At 40.4% G+C, this 19,398-nt stretch overlaps 3 protein-coding genes across 5 annotated transcripts; 2 read left to right on the top strand and 1 right to left on the bottom strand.

Moving 5' to 3' along the window:
* The first annotated feature begins 1,651 nt into the window (after window positions 1–1,651).
* On the top strand, window positions 1,652–3,445 carry snrpf (small nuclear ribonucleoprotein polypeptide F). The gene is made up of 4 exons (XM_066681942.1): window positions 1,652–1,810; window positions 2,377–2,502; window positions 3,014–3,078; window positions 3,236–3,445. Exons 1-4 carry the CDS (start codon window positions 1,808–1,810, stop codon window positions 3,300–3,302), a joined length of 261 nt encoding a protein of 86 aa, XP_066538039.1. The 5' UTR covers window positions 1,652–1,807; the 3' UTR covers window positions 3,303–3,445.
* A 1,523-nt stretch (window positions 3,446–4,968) lies between these two features.
* amdhd1 (amidohydrolase domain containing 1) lies at window positions 4,969–9,985 on the top strand. 2 transcript variants are annotated; one of them, XM_066681948.1, is made up of 10 exons: window positions 5,003–5,120; window positions 5,261–5,325; window positions 6,245–6,351; window positions 6,434–6,498; window positions 7,181–7,458; window positions 7,595–7,820; window positions 9,017–9,141; window positions 9,241–9,334; window positions 9,519–9,679; window positions 9,846–9,985. In XM_066681948.1, exons 3-10 carry the CDS (start codon window positions 6,336–6,338, stop codon window positions 9,949–9,951), a joined length of 1,071 nt encoding a protein of 356 aa, XP_066538045.1. In that variant the 5' UTR covers window positions 5,003–5,120; window positions 5,261–5,325; window positions 6,245–6,335; the 3' UTR covers window positions 9,952–9,985. The 2 variants fall into 2 exon arrangements, with proteins under 2 accessions (XP_066538044.1, XP_066538045.1); XM_066681947.1 differs by lacking the exon at window positions 5,261–5,325 and having other exon boundaries at window positions 4,969–5,120.
* Window positions 9,986–10,165: 180 nt separating this feature from the next.
* On the bottom strand, window positions 10,166–19,186 carry si:ch73-71d17.2 (RPA-related protein RADX). Of its 2 annotated transcripts, none has more exons than XM_066681945.1 (15): window positions 18,516–19,186; window positions 17,626–17,780; window positions 17,233–17,404; window positions 16,484–16,592; window positions 16,107–16,198; window positions 15,843–15,968; window positions 15,648–15,755; window positions 13,466–13,639; window positions 12,900–13,021; window positions 12,751–12,824; window positions 12,591–12,665; window positions 12,175–12,224; window positions 11,757–12,062; window positions 10,833–10,985; window positions 10,166–10,734 (listed from the first exon to the last, which is right to left on the bottom strand). In XM_066681945.1, exons 1-15 carry the CDS (start codon window positions 19,111–19,113, stop codon window positions 10,610–10,612), a joined length of 2,439 nt encoding a protein of 812 aa, XP_066538042.1. In that variant the 5' UTR covers window positions 19,114–19,186; the 3' UTR covers window positions 10,166–10,609. The 2 variants fall into 2 exon arrangements, with proteins under 2 accessions (XP_066538042.1, XP_066538043.1); XM_066681946.1 differs by having other exon boundaries at window positions 17,626–17,777.
* Between the last annotated feature and the right edge of the window lie 212 nt (window positions 19,187–19,398).

Here is a 19,398-nt window from a genome sequence, read left to right as displayed (position 1 = left end):
ATATCCTATTCCCCTTGCTTTAGTGTGTCATTCAACTAAACTGGGAACCTGTGAGACACATCACAGCTAGCTGCTTCTAAAGACCTTACACACTAAGCCTTTCATTAGCTTATCCTTCACATACAAAACAACAATAGCATTAAAAATATTTTCTTTACATTTAGCTAGTTTGTGCACTATGTTTTTCATGCATCTCAAGTTCAACCAGCAGGCTACTTCAGAAGCCAAAGCCATGCAGTATGAGACACTTTTGTGTGCATGTGCTACTGCTCCATTTTTGTGTCTTGCAGTCCTCAACTATGTGTGCAATTACGGTGTCCCATTTCATATTTGTACGTTCAAATGACTGCTCACAAATAGCCTTAGTGTGGTCTTCATCAAGGACCCCATTTGAACTCAGTAGCAGCCTCTTGTTTAAATCAGTGAGCAAATATGTTTTTTTTATTATTATTATTATTAATCTAATTTAGCCTTCCTGGTTAATTTGCATGTTGTTGGACATGGAGGAGGACTGCAGGGCATAGAGCATCATGTGGAACAAGGCTTAAAGTGTGCAGAACAGGGGCCACTACAGCATCCATTCATCCATCCATTATCGCTTATCCATTTCAGGGTCACGGTGGATCCAGAGCCTACCTGGAATCATTGGACGCAAGGCAGGAATACACCCTGGAGGGGGCGCCAGTCCTTCACAGAGCAACACACACACTCACACTTTTGAGTCGCCAATCCACCTACCAACGTGTGTTTTTTTGGACTGTGGGAGGAAACCGTTGCACTCGGAGGAAACCCATGGGGACACAGGGAGAACACACCACACTCCTCACAGACAGTCATCGCAGGAATCGAACCCACAACCTCCAGGTCCCTGGAGCAGTGTGATTGCGACACTACCTGCTGCATCCATTCAATAACAATGAATGTGGTAATGCAATATAGTGTAATAATCTAAAATATTTTTTATAAATCTGATGTGGAAAAATACCAACCTTCATTTGTACACTTTTTAATGTTTCTGGCTTTGGTCTCTTCACAGTTACTGCTCACAGTGACTCAAAGTTCTCGGGTGAATTAAAAAAGAAATTCCCATATTTTCCCATGTGTAGCAAATAAAGGTGTAAAGGACTTAAACGAGACGTGTCCTATTTTTCACCATCTCAGATCTGGTCACCCTAATGTTGTAAACCAAATATAGTGAGTTTTAAATTCAGTATAAGGCAACATATATTCAGTGAAAATACTCCATATCTAAATATATATTTTCCTCACAAAGAACAAAAACACAGGTGTTTACACGTCAACTTTCTGTATGAAATGAATGTGATTGGGACTGGGTGAGTTTGTGATGCCTTGTGATGTACTGTCGCACTGTTTAAAGTGTGTTCCTACCTTGTGCCGTAAAGTCCCCGGTGAGTTCTGGACCCTGAACAGGATAAAGCAGTTACAGTAAATTGATGAATGAATTATTGATTCTCACATCTCATCCTCACCACCGCCATTCTCTCGGTGCTCAATAGTTTGTACAGCTGCCTTCGGCCTGCAGAGATACTTACCATTTTTGTGTTGACGGAGGTTTGTGTTCTGGCGCCCTCTGTTGGTGACAGGGTGAATGTGGGAGGCAGTAGAGTGGTCCGGAGCAATGGGTGGCGCTATGGGGCTGTGCTCAGTGTTCTCAGAGTACAGAGGTCAACTCGTTACTCGTTGTCTTTTCTTTTCTGGCGGCGAGGCGCGGGTGAGCTCCTCAAACAGATGCGTTTGGATAAAACAGTATTTTGCAGACACCGAAGCCTGATTTATCTCTCTGAGCATGGTGAGTATTCAGTAGTGAGTGTTTCACTGCGTGTGTGCACGATTATTTAAACGTGAATATAAATAGGGTTTAGTTCAGTGTTTGTGTGGGTTGTCGTTAGCATGCTAATGCTAAGTGGTTCATTCATATGGAATGCTAACGTAGTTGTCACCAACGGGAAACGTTCGGCAAACGTTCGTCTCAGCAAAACCCAGTACAGGGGTTGAGTTTATATCTGTCACATACTGTAATGTTGCAGCACTAAATCCAGTTAAACAAGACTTAAAAGTCAAGTTTGTGTACACCACTTCTTCAAATATCCGTTCTGAAATACAGGGTAGTTATGGTACTTGTAGAGAGGCTTTAGACTCTATGTTGGAACATTGCTGTGATGATTTGTTTGCGTTAAGCCTTGAGAACTTTACTGATTTTGGATCACAAATGCTACTCATCTTAAGGTTAGGGACAGGTACGCCTTCACTTTAATGAACACAGCTCCATTACCGGGGGTTTTATACCCCTTGTGTTGCCCATGTCTGCATGGATCAAAGTGCTGATGAATTACTGACCTCTTTTTGTTTTTACAGAGTTTACCCCTTAACCCAAAGCCGTTCCTGAACGGTCTGACTGGAAAACCCGTGATGGTGAAGCTGAAATGGGGAATGGAATATAAAGGATACCTGGTATCAGTGGATGGCTACATGAACATGCAGGTACTGTCATGGCCTAATGAGTTTATTATTGTACACACATGTGCAGTTTATAAATATATGAATGAAAACTTCTGTTCGGTGCTGAAAAGATACACTGGAATGAACTGCAATAATATGTGATGATAGGAACTTGGTTACACAGTGTCTACAATTGTACACCATTGAATTAAAGTAGGTTTTATGTATTTTCATATGAAGAGCTGACCCAGGTCAATTTAAAACATGTATTTCTCTACCATTAATTAATTAGACAATTTGGGCCAGAAGAGTCTCAACACAAGAATCCGCTGAGAGAATTTGAAATGTTAAAATATGCAGAAATTCAGGACAAATAAGGGCACGTTATCTTTTTAAAATTTCACTGGGTTTAAGTTTTTATAGAATGTCATGATGAGTACAAAATGGCAGATTTGTGGCAATATGGCTATTATTTGTAATCAGTTTATTCATTGATTCTTTCTCTCTGCCTCCCTCCCTCTCTCTTCTCTTTTCCTCTTGTCTCTCTGCCCAGTTGGCTAACACAGAGGAGTATGTGGATGGAGCTTTGGCGGGTCACCTTGGGGAGGTGCTGGTTAGGTAATGCACTGTATACAAATAACACCACTTTATTTATTTATTTAGTGTTAGAGGGCACAGATTGTTTGGCTTATACTTTTACAGTTTGGCATCCACAAAAATTTTTTTTGGAAGAGTCTGTATAATACAGAGTGCATTTCTTTTTTCTTTTCCACAGGTGTAACAATGTTTTATATATTCGTGGAGTAGAAGAGGAAGAAGAAGATGGCGAGATGAGAGAATGATTTAAATTGTGTGCTTGGAGTACGTGTTGGAAATGTTTGGTTTAGTTGTATGTGAAGCTTTGTTTCTTCCATTTTTCTTTGTAAAATACATGTGTAGGGTTTTTTTTGTACACTGTAAAAGCATAATTTGCATGGCACAAATGTCCAAATAAAATTATGCATTTTGTATTTTCCTTGTGGTCTTCAGTTTGATAACGTTACTTTCTGAAATAGTCTGAGATTTAGATACATTTCTGTAGTAAATTGTGCATCTCCAAAATAATAATATCTTTAAGGAAAAATCCTTAAATTTCAATAGAAATCATTCAATGGAAAAATATTTATTCCAAGTAATTTTGGAGCATTTCTATTGGGCCATTCACCATTTAATTTTCTCAGTGTAAAGACAGCGGTTGTGTTCAAATGACAGTAAACTAAAAATCGACAAAAATGCAGATACAGTAATCACTCGCTACTTTGCGGTTCATCTTTCGCGGGTTTTTTCAACGGGGTGTATGGCCGCTATATCGCGGATATTGAGGGAAAATCTAGGGAAACTAAGTATTTGTTACGTACAGTACATGTATTGTTCATGTCCACATCCGAGTGAAATTTACGCTAAATCACAGCTTAGGAATGACTCTATTAAAGAAACTGGTAGGATAACACATGTGGTTCCAGCTGAAAAACATAGAATGACTAATGCAAAGGGTGGGTTGTTAACAGTGACAGGGAGGGGGTTAAAAGTCCAAATACTCGTTAAATACATGAATATCCTGGAACGCATCCCCCGCGAAAAACGAGGGATCACTGTACATGATTTCCATTTCCTATTTGTGGTGTAGCCAAAAGTAAGAGAAGGCAGGGACATATACAATTACTCATTTATTTTTAAAATACTGTGAATAAAATTAGTAATTTTTTAAATAGTCTTTTTATAGCACATTTCATATATGAAACTCAAACAGTTTTACATTATGGAGTTTCTATAAAACGATTATAAAAACATTCAAGAATAGGAACAAAATTATATAATTATAAACTTTACTACGCCAGTGCCTAAGTGTAAGGTAAAAAGACATTTAAATAATGTTCCACCTGACTCAGTCAGACATAGGTTTTTCTTTTGATTTTTCCTGGCACCACAAGAAGTGGAATTTCATAGCCACCAGTTTAACATGTGAACTAGGTTCTGAATCATTACACAAGATACTTAGTGTGCCAAGTTGTTAAATAACCAGAAGGACAGCTGATGTTGGCCTTTCCTGATTGAATACATAAGGATTATTGGGGAAAACAAAATGAGTTTTGGATGAAACAGCAATTTAGATAAAGGCCCATTCTAAAAATGACTTCTAACATCTGTGTAATATTTGAGTCATCAGTAGTGCAGACACTTCATGTAATTATATAGCAAGCATTGCACTATACACAGGACATCTAAGTTGTATTTGCTTCATATATATGCTCTTTAGTACCTCCTGTATGTTTCACAACATCATAATTACAGTGATGATCTGAGTTTAAGGTATTACTTATAAAACAACATTTCCACCCCATCCACTGACCAGTTACTTTTTTGCCTGTGTGCTCCTCCCATGACTGACCTTTGCTCGGGAGTCTGATTTTATCTTTGGCTAAATATTTTCCTGCCTTTTCATCTGAGAGTTAGTTCAGTTCAGCTTGTGTTAACACAGACAAAATGTCCAGCAGCTTCAAGCTTCTAGTGAAGGGAGCTGAACAGGTGGTTTTAGTGTGTAGAAATGGGGAGAGGTTTCTGACCAAAGAGGGGATGCAGAATTTGGAAGTCATTCAGAATGGAAGTGTTGTGATTGGACAGTAAGTCATTTTTGCATTCACTTCTGAGGATTTGCAGGCTTGATTGAAAGTGATCATGAGTTATGCCTTAGCTATTGTCATTTAACCACCAAAAAGTAGTAGAAAAGCCTTAACCAATGTTTTATTATTTAAATATTTAGGCTTAGCTTTGGGATGAAAAAACATTTGAGGTGAAGACGCACTGGGCGGCACGGTGGCGCAGCAGGTAGTGTCGCAGTCACACAGCTCCAGGGGCTTGGAGGTTGTGGGTTCGATTCCCGCTCCGGGTGACAGTCTGTGAGGAGTTTGTGTGTTCTCCCTGTGTCTGTGTGGGTTTCCTCCGGGTGACTGTCTGTGTGGTGTGTTCTCCTTGTGTCCGCGAGGGTTTCCTCCGGGTGACTGTCTGTGAGGAGTGTGGTGTGTTCTCCCTGTGTCTGTGTGGGTTTCCTCCGGGTGACTGTCTGTGAGGAGTGTGGTGTGTTCTCCCTGTGTCTGTGTGGGTTTCCTCCGGGTGACTGTCTGTGAGGAGTGTGGTGTGTTCTCCCTGTGTCTGTGTGGGTTTCCTCCGGGTGCTCCGGTTTCCTCCCACAGTCCAAAAACACACGTTGGTAGGTGGATTGGTGACTCAAAAGTGTCCGTAGTTGTGAGTTAATGTGTGTGTGTGTGTTGCACTGTGAAAGACTAAATAAAAACACACCCCTCCTTCAGCAGCTCTGCCCAATAAAATCATGAATATGCATTGCCATCTCCCCAGTTCCTCCCTGCCCCGTCCTGTGCATGAACACAAGCACCTTGTTACACAGTGGTGAGGGTTTCTTGGTGCAAGCCACTTTTTTATCCACATACTTAAGAGCCGGAGTGGTAGTGAACTGTGAAAAAACTTTCACTGAATTTTCCAAAAAGCACATTGGATTGACATCACATAAAATGACTTTAATGAAAAAAATCTTGTGTTTAAAGTAGTAATAAATAATTCACACAATAAATAGGGGGTGTGTATAATACACTATGTATAGTACAGAATCTAGAATCAGATCACTGGTGTCATTATAATGGCTGTTTCTGAATGTGAAGCAGGATCAGTAAAGAAAGTGACTGGATGCAAATGTATTTGTTTATAAAGGAATTTCTGTGTGTATCTCTAGTGATGGACTAATAAACGCAGTGGGCCCAGCAGATTCCATCGAGTCTCGGTTCAGAGGAGCTGTGTTTGATAAGATTATAGATGCTACTGGCATGTGTGTCCTCCCTGGCAAGTATTCCCTATGTAGCATCTTTCTTTGTGCATATTTTCAAGGTATCGTAACAACAAGCCACATATGTATACATTTTAGGGTTGATTGATGCACACACTCATCCAGTGTGGGCTGGGGACAGAGTTCATGAGTTTGCAATGAAGGTAAACAAACAGCTTTAATCTATCCCAAGAACTCACCCATCTTGTCCATTCAATCAACTCCACTGACCATACAGGAGCACGGTGTAGTTCTACAATTAAAGACTGTAGTCCACCTCCATCTCAGCGGTCAATGGTCAGGGATGATTTGGGTGGTGGATCATTCTCAGCGCTGCAGTGACACTGACGTGGTGGTGTGTTAGTGTGTGTTGTGCTGTTATGAGTGGATCACAGCAGGCTGCTTGACTTTTTAAACAATGTGTCCACCCTGTTAGACACACCTTCCTTGATGGTCCACCTTGTAGATGTAAAGTCAGAGACAGTAGCTCATCTGTTGCTACACCGTTTGTGTTGGTTTTACCCCAGTTCCTCACAGGACACTGTTGGCTGGATGATTTTGGTTGGTAGACTATTCTGAGTCCAGAAGTGACACTGAGGGCAAAGCAGCACTGCTGTGTCTGATCCACAGCACATCGTCACCACATCATTGTTACTGCAGCATCATGGTCAATGGTCAGGACCCCCACAGAGCAGTGTGTAACTGGGGGATAAGAAGATATAAAGAGAAACAGGTGCTATAGTCTGTAACTGTAGATCTTAAACTGCTCCTGTATGATGCTGATAAAACAGAATGTATATAAACGTCCATCATTTCATTCAAAGAACCTTGTGTGTGATGTTACAGCTCGCTGGAGCTACCTACATGCAGGTGCACGAGGCTGGTGGAGGCATTCACTTCACAGTGAAACACACACATGCGGCAGCCTTTGAAACATTGCTGGAGAGTTTAAAGGGCAGATTGGAGCGCATGTTGAGGACTGGTACTACTCTGGTTGAATGTAAGAGTGGATATGGACTAGAACTGGATACTGAGCTCAAAATGCTGAGGGTAATAGATGCAGCACGGAGGAGCATGCCTATCGGGATTTCTTCAACATACTGCGGAGCACATGCAGTACCGAGGTCACACATATTCCACATGATATTTTGAATCTTTTGTAAAATAAATACCACTGAAAATGTACTGGTCTCAACTGCTCACAGCTATATTTTCATTCTTACTTTCTCTCACACCTTTATCACCTGTGCTCATGTGCAGAGGTAAAACCACGGAGGAGGCGACAAAAGACATAGTGTGTGTGCAGTTGCCTGCTATAGAGAAGCTGATCACTGCCGGCAGTCTTCAAGTGGACAACATTGATGTGTTCTGTGAGAAAGGCGTGTTTGATCTGGACTCCACACGCAGAATCCTGCAGGCTGGGAAAGACATGGGCCTCAGTATCAACTTTCATGGGGATGAACTGCATCCTATGAACTCAGCACAGGTGGGAATTATAAACGACACCTGTTAAGGATTAAGTGTGTAAGGGTTGTTGGGGATTAAGTATGTAAGCAGTACTGCAGATTCTATTCAAGTAAAGCTTATATCATCATCATCATCATCATCATCATGAAGTAGCCACAGGAAAATAGACTGCACCAGTTTCTTAAACAGTTTTTTTTGTACAGAAACCTTCTGACTCTTTTCACAAATATCAGCAATATTTAAATAAACCAGATGAAGTAAAAATGGAACACTTGGGTAACTATTGCCCAAGGTATATTTGGGGAAAGAAGGAGCAGCTTTTAATGAACAGAACACTTTGAACAGTGTTAAACCTGGGAGTGAATCTGCTATACACTGCTTTAAACTTATGTTGTTCAGCAGGTAGCTGAAGAGGTTCGCCCTGGTAGATGGAAAAATATATTCAATTAATATCAGACCATTATGGGACCAAATGTGATTCTGTCAAGTAAAGACTATGGAGGCTTCACATGATTCTAAATCTCCCATAAACTTCAAGAGACTTCCTCAAATATTCAAAGCTGTGAAATCTCACTTCTGTCCAAACTCCTATAATAAGTAAATAATTCCCAGAGGTTCTTAAATTTTTGTCCACAACTGCACCTAATATTTTCACAAGACTGACAGGAACATGGGCGGCACGGTGCGCAGCAGTTAGTGTCGCAGTCACACAGCTCCTGGAGGTTGTGGGTTCGATTCCCGCTCCGGGTGACTGTGTGTGAGGAGTGTGGGGTGTTCTCCCTGTGTCTGCATGGGTTTCCTCCGGGTGACTGTCTGTGAGGAGTGTGGTGTGTTCTCCCTGTGTCTGTGTGGGTTTCCTCCGGGTGACTGTCTGTGAGGAGTGTGGTGTGTTCTCCCTGTGTCTGCGTGGGTTTCCTCCAGTTTCCTCCCACAGTCCAAAAACACATGTTGGTAGGTGGATTGGCGACTCAAAAGTGTCCGTAGGTGTGAGTGTGTGAGTGAATGTGTGAGTGTGTGTGTTGCGCTGTGAAGGACTGGCGCCCCCTCCAGGGTGTATTCCCGCCTTGCACCCAATGATTCCAGGTAGGCTCTGGACCCACCTGAACTGGATGCAGGAGACAGATATTGAATAAATACTGAAATGGAAAATACTGAAAGATACAGGAAAGCATAAATTACCTTCTCCCCCACCCCCTCCCTCATTTGTGATGTTAGCTTGGGATGGAGCTTGGTGCTTTAGCGATAAGTCACCTGGAGGAGGTGACAGATGACGGCATTGCTGCCATGGCAACTGCAAAGACATCAGCTGTCCTTCTGCCAACCACTGCCTATATTCTCAGGTACAAACTCAACAGTAAATACGCTAGAAATACATCAAAATACACTTAACTATTATTCAGCACTATACATGAGCAAATATATTTCTAATGTTAAAACAGGCTTCCGTGTCCCCGAGCCAGGGATATGCTGGATGCTGGAGTTATAGTATCACTGGGGAGTGACTTTAATCCTAATGCTTACTGCTGTTCAATGGTAAATTGTACTCGCACCTGTACAGAATCAGACCAAAACATTTTTTTTTTTGCTCTAATTGTAAAGTGATGCCTTTCAGCTTTGAGCTTTGGTGATATCAAACACCATCAGCACTATCCTCTTCATTGTAAAACCCTGGTATATTATAACAATTACAATTTACCATGTTTTTATTCTTTGTTAGCCCATGGTGATGCATTTGGCTTGTGTGACACTGAAGATGTCCATGCCTGAAGCTCTGGCAGCTGCCACTATAAATGCAGCTTATGCTCTCAATTGCTCTCAATTACACGGGTCACTAGAACCCGGCAAACAAGGAGATTTGCTCATCATCAATGCTCCGAGGTAAAAGACACATCTGAGCATATGAAATAAATGGGTCACATGATTCACAATTAAAACAAATTGCAATCAAAAATTAAGTCCATGGTCTTATATCACGCCATGATAACAGAGAAAATATATGGACCCACCAATTACTTATATAAACAATTATTCTTATTCTTTACAGATGGGAACATCTTATTTACCAGTTTGGGAGCCACCAGGAACTCATCAGATTTGTCATCATCAAAGGAAACACTGTTTATGATAATGAGAAAGTTTTGAATCTCTGAATATGCTTAAAAAACTGATTTATTACATAAAAACAACAGTCTACATGAAGAATATACTGCAGCTATGAAGTAATTCCAAAATAAATTCACATATTAACTCATATATAAATAATATAAATAACGATATGAAACATTTGTTAAACAAAATAAAGGCATTTGATTTGGCCGTAATGGAAGTCCTTCATTAGGTGGTTTAAATTGGTCCAGCAATTTACTGTCCATTCCTTTTGAATGCATGAGAAAAAAGAAAACCTCAGGCCAGCATTTCAGGGGTCAATCTGAACACTAGGAATAAGGGCATGACTGTTAAATACTGTAAAGTGAGATAAAATATATGCAGTATTTCTGTTGATTTTTTATGGCATTTTAATATTAAATATGTATTAATTTATCATCATCATCATCTATTATTACATTATTACATATTCAATTATGTATGTATTAATTAAAGATATATATTTAAAAATATCGCCACAAAGTTTTTGTTCCAAAAGTGATGATAGTCTTCTAATGAACTAATGATTTCAGCAGAAATCTTGATACAGTGCAGCCTGCTATGTACATGCAGTCATGACACATCCAATGCTCTTTTGGAAATATGGTCTTGAGGCATATAACACATCTAGAAAAGGGTAATCGAGTGCTGTCTGGAGTTTGGTCAGTTCCGCAGAGGAAAGGCACGGTTTAAAACAAGCTCCACCTTGTCTCCACCCAGTGCACAGGCCTCCAGTATACACACCAGTCTCTGATTCGTTAGCTGTGTTGCTGTGGCAATCAAGTCAGCTGTAAGATTAAAAAGAAATCCTGTAGTTTAAGCACAGTTTATCATTTATCTTTACTGATTAACCAGTATACATGGTTATGGTCACACTTTATTTTACCTGGAGTTGGGGGTGGGGCGTGTAGTGAGAAGCCACCGTGTGATAGAACTGAATCCCAGGTATTGTCATGTGTCAGGGGGAGGGGCCTCCAATGCAAGTTTCCAGGAGTAGCAGGGAGGAAAAGGACATCCAGCATAACTCCATCTGACAAAGCTACACACACAAAATCATGAGTAAACTATTATCATTTCATCAGGTTTTCCTGCCTCTAATCCCAATCCCTCAGACAATAACTACACAATTTCCATCCATAACTGAACTCATAAAACAGCAAAACAATAAACACTTTACGTACAATTTATGTTTTTATGGTCAATAGCTCTTTAAAGATAAGATATTAATTGTTAATTGTTTTGTTAATTGTTAATTAATTGTTAATCTTAATTGTTTCTGTTTGTTAAATCACCATATAACATTTTAATAAAACCATTCATTCATTCATTATCTGTAACCCTTATCTAGTTGAGGGTCGTGGTGGGTCCAGAGTCTACCTGGAATCATTGGGCGCAAGGCGGGAATACACCCTGGAGGGGGCGCCAGTTCTTCACAGGGCAACACAGACACACACACACACACTCACACCTACGGACACTTTGGAGTCGCCAATCCACCTACCAACGTGTGTATTTGGACTGTGGGAGGAAACCCACGCGGACACAGGGAGAACACACCAACTCACAGACAGTCACCCGGAGCGGGAATCGAACCCACAACCTCCAGGCCCCTGGAGCTGTGTGACTGCGACACTAGTAAGTAATATGGAATGGAATGGAAGAGTAATATAGTGATCACAGGCTTGCTTCTGCACAGTGCATGAAACATAGGATTACTCAACACCCTATGGTAAAATCACTTTTTTTCACATTCTTATGCCTGTGCCAAAATGTAACAGTAAACAGGTGTTTCCGTTATTCTGTTTCATACCTCTCATTGTTAATGTGAAGTAGCCAGTGTAACAAGGGGCAGGGCTAAAGGACCCCAGCTCTCTGTGTGGGAGGAGCTTTTGGAAACTGTTTGTGTGTAATCCCACAGCAGCAGCCTGGACATGTCTGCGTTTGTAACAGAAGTTCCGTGGTATTGTCTCCAATGCAGCACAGGCTAAACCAAGGTGATGAGGCATTGGGCTAGTGGGTACAATGGAAAAAGGCTCATCTTCAACATCATCATCACCCTCATCATCCTCCTCCTCTCCAACCAGAAATTCCATAGCTCCATCAAACAGAGAGAACTCTGCAGAAAGAAATTAATATAAACACAATATGTCATTTATAAACTTTGCTTCTGATGGCATGTAGATGTAGATAAAAAAATGGAATAAAGATTATTTTTAGTCTTTTCCCACCATTCTCTATATCCTCTTCTGTTGATGCCTGCTGAAGGGGTGGAGCCAACCTGACAACATTGACACAGGTTGTTTCACAGTGACTTTCAGCAGTATAGAATGTATAAAGAAAATCAGCCACATTGTCAGACAACGCTACACAAACCATTCCACATTAAATACAGTGGAGCTGAATAATACACTGAAGCATATTTTAGCCAAATATACATCTCACATTTCAACACACTCAGTTTAAAAAAAAAACAGCTGTTTTCACTATCAATACAATATACAATACCATTTAAATGACCTCGTTTCTAAAGTCACTTTATTTTCTGCACAAGTGCTTGCAGTTATTCCGCTGAAATATATATATATGTGTGTGTTGAACAGATGCACCATATGAAACAGGGCTTGTCCCCTCATTTACACATTACCTTTTTCTGGTGCTCCCTGGAGTGCCAGAGTTGAAAATCAGTTTCCTCTTTGCTGGGGTTTTAAAGGGCTCAGAACTGAAACAGAAAACAATACCACGATTACACATGTCATACACTAAATATAAATAGCAGACTTGTGCTGTAAATTTTATAAACACACTTCTCTTTTAGTCTTGGTACTCTAGGGCTGAGCTGAGCAGATGGAGGGTCTGAATATCGTGCTCTTCCAGAGTCCTGAGACAGACAGACCATGTCATTATTTGTATAAAAGTACAAATATTTGTTGGCATTCAATTTATGTTTGTTTACCTCTCTGCCGTGATAGCAGGCTGCAGTGATGATGCACTGAATAGCGAAGCGTCGTCTCTCTCTATAATGCAGCCTGTCACACTGCAACTTCATTTCAGCCCCACTGATTAAACCTGTTTCACCTAAACATAAATAACATTAAAATGTTCTTTCAGATGTTACAAGCCAATGTAGTCACTGAGAGTAAATCCTATATACAATTCCTCTGTTAGCCACAAGGGTGCAGCAAACGCTGATTTATTACGCAATCCTTTCTCAAACTTGGCTCTTTCTCACGCGTGTGTTTGTTGACTCTGCAGCCATGTGATCGTCAGGGAACATGACATTAATCAAGTGTTTTAGCTGCAAGCTACGTGATAAAAATGCTTACATCACATACAGGCGCATATCACATGCTGCAAAATGCAAGTTATTTGGGTCAAACGTGTTCTAAACATATGTTGACATCTATTCTAATGAGAGATTTCAGCTACAAATTGCACATGAAGCTGAGAGGGCAAGCAGGAGCCTCCAACCGCCTTTCTGTGGAGAACATTTAAGTGTTGGAGTGGATAGAAGGTCATTACCTTCTCTCTTGTCCATGAAGCTTTGAAGAGAAACAGGGAGTGGCGGAAAGCTGAAGTATCCACCAGTCACAGCCCTGTCCAGCATGCTAGCTTCGTCCACCTGTTTCAGCCACTGCAGGAACTGCCTGACTGGACGAAAACCTCTGTACGGCATCACAGGATGTGTCCCAGTACCTGAATGCCAGTCACATTTCAGTAGTTTAATGTCTATAGCTACCAGTACGTGCAGAAGGATTACTCTGAGTATTGATATTAAAAACTACAAAGTTCATTTCCAGAAAAGTTAACACTTTCTAAAAATGCAATAAAAATTTCAAACCAAAGTGTTTAATAGCATTTATTTAACTGATAAAAGTCAATAAATAAAATCTGTGTTTTCACTGTATTTTGTAAATAAATAAATATCATTTGATGCCTGCAAATTTCTCAAAAAACAGCTGGGACAGAGGCTAAATGAGACTGAAACATTAACCCTGTTCTGGAGGGTTCCATAATTAGCAGTTTAACCATTTAGGTCTTCAAAACTGGGTATAAAAGGAGTGTCCACTACAGGTTTTCACCCGGTTCAGTTCATGATGTAATGAAAAGATTTAGGAAGTCGGGAAATATTTCTGTATAAGTGCACAGTGTGGAAATCTCTGCTAAAAAAGCATGATCACCAAGCTATCTTCTACATTCTTTACAGTAACGTTTACAATAATCTTACAAACAGAAAGAACATAACTCAGCATCTGGTATGACATGGGTGTGCATGACGGCATGACTGATCTGTGTGTAGGTGAAGAAACTATTGATGTGGTGTGTTATATTGGTATTTTGGACAGATATATCCTTCTGCCAGGACTATGTCTTTTCCAAGGAACTCCATAGCTATTTCAGTAGGACCATGCCAAGTTTCATTCTACACTAGTTACATTGGGTTCATAGACATAGAACCGATAATCTCCTACCGATAATGTATGCTTCATCCCGAAGAAGAGCAGCACGCATCTTGTATACATTCAATCATTGTCTGAAACCACTTATCCAATTCTACGGAAAACTACGGATACTGGAAGCCTGTGCTAGCGTTTCTCCTGCGGTGTTGCTATCAGTGTGTGAAGAGTGTGAGAAGAGGGTTGCATTGACAATCCAACACAATGGGCAGCACTTTGAACACATTTTATAAGTGGTCAGAAACTTGTAATTAACTCATGAAAGAATAAAGTTACATTAAAACCCACCATTGTTTTTCTTGTGAAACTCCCAATGAGTTTGATGTGTCACATGACCCTCTTCCCATTGAAAAAACAAAAGTTGGATCCAAAATGGCCGACTTCAATATGGCCAACATGGTCAACACCCTTCTTGAAGAGTTTCCCCCCTCCCATATAGTAATGTGCCACAAACAGGAAGTTAATATCACCAACCATTCCCATTTTATTAAGGTGTATCCATATAAATGGCCCACCCTGTAGTCTGTTAAATAAAGGTGAATCAATAACCTACAAATTTCCGTTTTTTTTCTTTCCATTGTTGGGGTGTCCCCACATTTGTAGAAATGGGGTTTATATATACATGAGTGAGTTAATGTTTCAGATGAATAATTTGTAATGATATGGCTATGTGAATAATCATAAATCACAAACATTCTAATGGCCTAAAGACAAAATATTTTATTTTTATATTATTTTGTCATGAATAAAAACAGAAGGTTAAACATCTGCTGTGTGCAACTAGAATAAAAAGAGATCCACAAAATCATTTCAAAAGCTCTATTTACTATTGAGAACATGTGCAAAAAACCCACAAAAACAAAAAAAACATTTGTTTTGGCAGTAATCACTACAGTTTTACACACGGGAATCTGTCATTGTGTTTTTTTAAGAGTGGGACAGATTCTGAGCTGTGCACATTTGTCTGTTTAGCAGAATGTTCAAGTCACTTTCTTTCAACACAGGAGAGCATGGTTCAGGCCTGGTTCAAGAATTCATAGCATGCTTCTAATACTACCTTCCTGCTGATGTAATCACATTACTGTGGCGCTGTAAATGTAATGTACTTTGATTCTGCGCTGTGTATCAAAGTAAGTGAAAATAATTAATAATTCCTAGCTTTTTATTTATTAATACCTGGACTGTAAACTGAACAGTAAAAAGATATCCACATCTATCCATAGTGAACATGGGCTTGTGTACAATACCTGTGCAGTACACCTGGGTAAGCGGTGTGTTGGTCAGATACTCGAAGGCTGTCACTCTCCCCACTGTCTTTCTTATGAGTTTGAGCCTAGCACAAACGACCAGTGCCACTGAGAAAGAGAGGAAATAAAGTATTATCCTTTGTGTTACATGCAAAATATAATAAAAGAATGGATGTAACACATAAAAGAAATTACTCGGCTGAATTCGGCTCTGTATATCTGGCTGTGATGTTGAAAAAAGTTTGATTGTGATGGGCTGATCTGAGGTCCCATCCTCCAACTGAAGCCATCGGTACTCTTCAAACTCAGTCCTATGCCCGTCTTTCAAGAAAATATCAAAATAAATAACTTCATGTTAAATGAAAATTACAGTGATAATTCCCAATCTATGAATCAGAAGATATTCCTCCATATTCTCATCCTCTTGTTGGACATGTACAGGTTGAGTCTATGTCTCACCTTTATGCCTGATACGTTCCTGTCGACCCGCAAAGATAACCACTCCAATCACATCACAGATGATGCTGTGAGGACAACTTGACAACTCCTGCCTGGAGCAATACAATGCAAAATAGTGAACACATTGGTCTGACAAGAAAAACAGACATTGAAATAACAAAGTGACTATTACAATAACAGTTACACAGGTATAACAAACTGTCACACAGCATTGTAAAATGTGAGCCAGCTTAAAAATAAAATAATATTTTTTTTTTTTGCAAATTTGTTGTGTCAAAGGGAACAGTGTAAAATGACAATAAATGCAAAATTGGAATTTAAATGATATGTCTGGAGTTAAAGTGCTGACAGCTAATAACATGCATGTGTAAATGTACCCGCAGAGAAAGTTATGAGGCAGGTCTGGTAAACTCCAATCTGGAAGAACTTGCTGCTTTGAAATTATTGAAATTTTAGCAGTGGGATTTCTTGAGTTTAGACTTATCTCTGAGTGGGAGAGAGAGAAGAGACAGAAAAAAGTGAAAGTTAGTGTATGAGAGTGTTATACACTGTCCATATTAACTCAAGCAAACAATTTCTCTTCAAAGCAATCATTTCTCTTTAACCACTACATTCACATCCAGGTTTACATCAAGGCTCTGTAGACTGTGGCTGAGGACATGGCTTATTAAAATGGACAATTTTATTGGCATTGTGTGAAATTCATTATCTCTACAGAGTCTCGAAAAGCATGAACATTCCTTTCTGTGTTGCTCTTACCTTTAAACATAAACTAAGTTACAATGGGGGGTTGAAATTTGGCACAACACCTGTTGATGCCTTCGGGCATTATTCAACCACATGGTGAAATGTTGTTTATATTAATATTTCATAACGAATCATACAGTGCCCTAAACAACAACAATAATTCAGGAAGAGGTTAGAGCAAGCTGGGGGGTTTTGAGGCTGTATTTAATATAAAGATCTGGGTGCCGAATGATTAGTAATTATTAGCAATGCTAGCATCAGCACTAAATGATGAAAGCTAATATTTTTAATATCATCGGATTGAAGAGTGATCCTTTGTTCTTGGTCACAGTAAGTGCAGACTTTGTGGGTGCGAATGTCAGTGTATGTATTTTTGTACCAATGTTTGGTTCTGAGTTATGTCCACTGCGGTTGCTGTAGCTCTCCTTGACCCGATAACGACTCAACCTCAAAACGTGACCAGGCTGCAGGCACCGGTACCAGTCCAAACACACAGTGTTCCACAACACGACACACACGCTCAAGGAGCCGTCTGCAACCTGCAGCTCTGCCTGCAGCACAGTGAGACAGGTTAGAACAACAGCACTCAATATCAGCATATTGGTATGGGAGAACACACCAAACTCCTCACAGACAGTCACCCGAAGCGGGAATCGAACCCACAACCTCCAGGTCCCTGGAGCTGTGTGACTGTGACACTACCCACAGAAATCTGTAACTGAATCAGTAGCAAAATCTGTCGTTATCATGACACTCTTTGTAAAACACTTACTTTATATGGGCATTCACAACTCTGCTCTGCTTTTCCGTAATACATGAGCCTAGACTTGTGCAGGATCCGCACACACAGAGCACCTCTGGGCCGCCGGGAACCACTCAGAAAACGGCGCCGAAGCTCTGCTAGAGACACCACCGGCCGTACATCTGCTAGACATAAAACACAACGTTTCTCAATATTAACAGTGTCAGCACTGTTAACAGTTAAAACCACATGTCTTATATCAATAAGCAGCAACCTGTAACAAGCAATTAATAAAACAACTAAAACTGTATTCTATCTCTTGAATGCAAAAAACACCAGTAAATCCAGTGAACAGGGTGTTTCTGTTTCAACACCCTGCACTGTCAGATATTAAGCTGATTGTAAGTTTGAATCAATTTCTGCTTGAATTAATACACTAATATTTATAGTACCTCAACTTGGAAAGATGTATCTTAGCTACAATCACTGGGATCCATTTCCCTACATATTATATCATAACATGTTGGGTTATTGCCTGTAACCTTTAAGCTCTTCAGAGTCATTCGCCTGTTCTAAACCATAGACTGTAAACATGAGTGACAGAGTTACAAGGCACATCTGAGATGTAGGCAACATGGTCTCCCACAGATCTCCAGGATTTTGGGGCCCTAGGTATTCATACCACAATCATCAAGGTTTCCTACATTCCAAATACAAAACTTTCTACATTGTATGAGAAATTAAGTGCAGGTTAGGAATAATAACAAAATACAGAATGTCATTCATGTGAAGCATCAAAAGATAATGAAGAATCTTGTGCTGCTAATATTGAGTGAGTGATAAAAAAGCAGGCAATCCTCACATTATTATGTGTAATACCAATGTAATAATAAGAACACAAAGACTCAATTTTTTCCAACCTTCTTCTAGCTCGTCCTCAGACTGGTCCTCTCTGTGTCGAGAAGGGGGAGTGTCTCTCCACGCGTCTCCCGTGAAGTCGTGGTTGTTCCACAGAGGTAAATACACGCTCCTGCGGGCTCTTAGGGGCTGTGTAGCCGGGTCCTCTGAGTCTTTTCTCAGCCACGGAAGAGAGAAGACGGACAACGAGGAGAGAGCTCTGAGGGCAGTGTCCGCACCGCCCATACCGTCAACCTCCAAGCTGCAGATGTGAAAGGTCCTGTCCTCGGCATCAGCGTCTCCTCCTCCCGCTGAAAACACGACGCCCCGAAGCGCGGAGCCGCAGCGGAGCCTGTTTCTTTGGATCAGTTTGTTGAGGCTCGGGTCCAGAGAGACTTTGACTCGGCAGTGTCCGTCCGTCAGCACCGCGTCAAACACGTCCTCACACACATTCACAGAGTCCGGGAAACACACAGAGAATTCAGGGTCTCTGGTGTAGCGCTCCAGAGAGAGCACATACAGCGGTTCGGACTGAGACCTAACCCTCAGAGAGGGAGAGGAGGCCGACCGCAGCTTGTTCAGACTCCTCTCCAGACCACAGCAGTCTGGTGGCGCCGCCATTTTCAACTGTCAACTGGCACCACAATGATAAACAAGTGCATTCTGGGAAATGTAGTCCATTCGAAACGGACCAGCTACGTCACCCTAGTGTTGAACCAGAAACAACTACAGACAAGACAAAAAAAAAAAATATATATATATATATGTATATGTGTGTGTGTGTGTTTAATGTATGTTTGTTAAATTATGCTATGATGAAGTCTAAAACACTTTTTAAACACTACCCTAACCTTAGGTTTAATATGTACTTCTGATTATGTATTACATATATAAATTAATTTTAAT

Source organism: Hoplias malabaricus, chromosome 9 (assembly GCF_029633855.1).
Source record: "Hoplias malabaricus isolate fHopMal1 chromosome 9, fHopMal1.hap1, whole genome shotgun sequence".
Taxonomy (NCBI): domain Eukaryota; kingdom Metazoa; phylum Chordata; class Actinopteri; order Characiformes; family Erythrinidae; genus Hoplias; species Hoplias malabaricus.
The sequence above is the reverse complement of the archived record's forward strand: the minus strand, read 5'-3'. Positions and strand labels throughout refer to the sequence as shown.

What these genes read in the sequence shown, in the direction of transcription:
- snrpf (XM_066681942.1), top strand. An exon ending in ATGGCTACATGAACATGCAG is followed by an intron (nt 2,503 to 3,013) that starts GTACTGTCATGG and finishes CTCTCTGCCCAG; the next exon opens with TTGGCTAACACAGAGGAGTA. An exon ending in CTTGGGGAGGTGCTGGTTAG is followed by an intron (nt 3,079 to 3,235) that starts GTAATGCACTGT and finishes TCTTTTCCACAG; the next exon opens with GTGTAACAATGTTTTATATA.
- si:ch73-71d17.2 (XM_066681945.1), bottom strand. Translation starts at nt 19,113, where the DNA reads ATGGCGGCGCCACCAGACTGCTGTGGTCTGGAGAGGAGTCTGAACAAG. An exon ending in TGAGGACGAGCTAGAAGAAG is followed by an intron (nt 17,781 to 18,515) that starts GTTGGAAAAAAT and finishes TTTTATGTCTAG; the next exon opens with CAGATGTACGGCCGGTGGTG. An exon ending in GTACCAAGACTAAAAGAGAA is followed by an intron (nt 12,666 to 12,750) that starts GTGTGTTTATAA and finishes TTTCTGTTTCAG; the next exon opens with TTCTGAGCCCTTTAAAACCC.
- amdhd1 (XM_066681947.1), top strand. Translation starts at nt 4,984, where the DNA reads ATGTCCAGCAGCTTCAAGCTTCTAGTGAAGGGAGCTGAACAGGTGGTT. An exon ending in GGAAGTGTTGTGATTGGACA is followed by an intron (nt 5,121 to 6,244) that starts GTAAGTCATTTT and finishes GTGTATCTCTAG; the next exon opens with TGATGGACTAATAAACGCAG. An exon ending in ATGCTTACTGCTGTTCAATG is followed by an intron (nt 9,335 to 9,518) that starts GTAAATTGTACT and finishes ATTCTTTGTTAG; the next exon opens with CCCATGGTGATGCATTTGGC.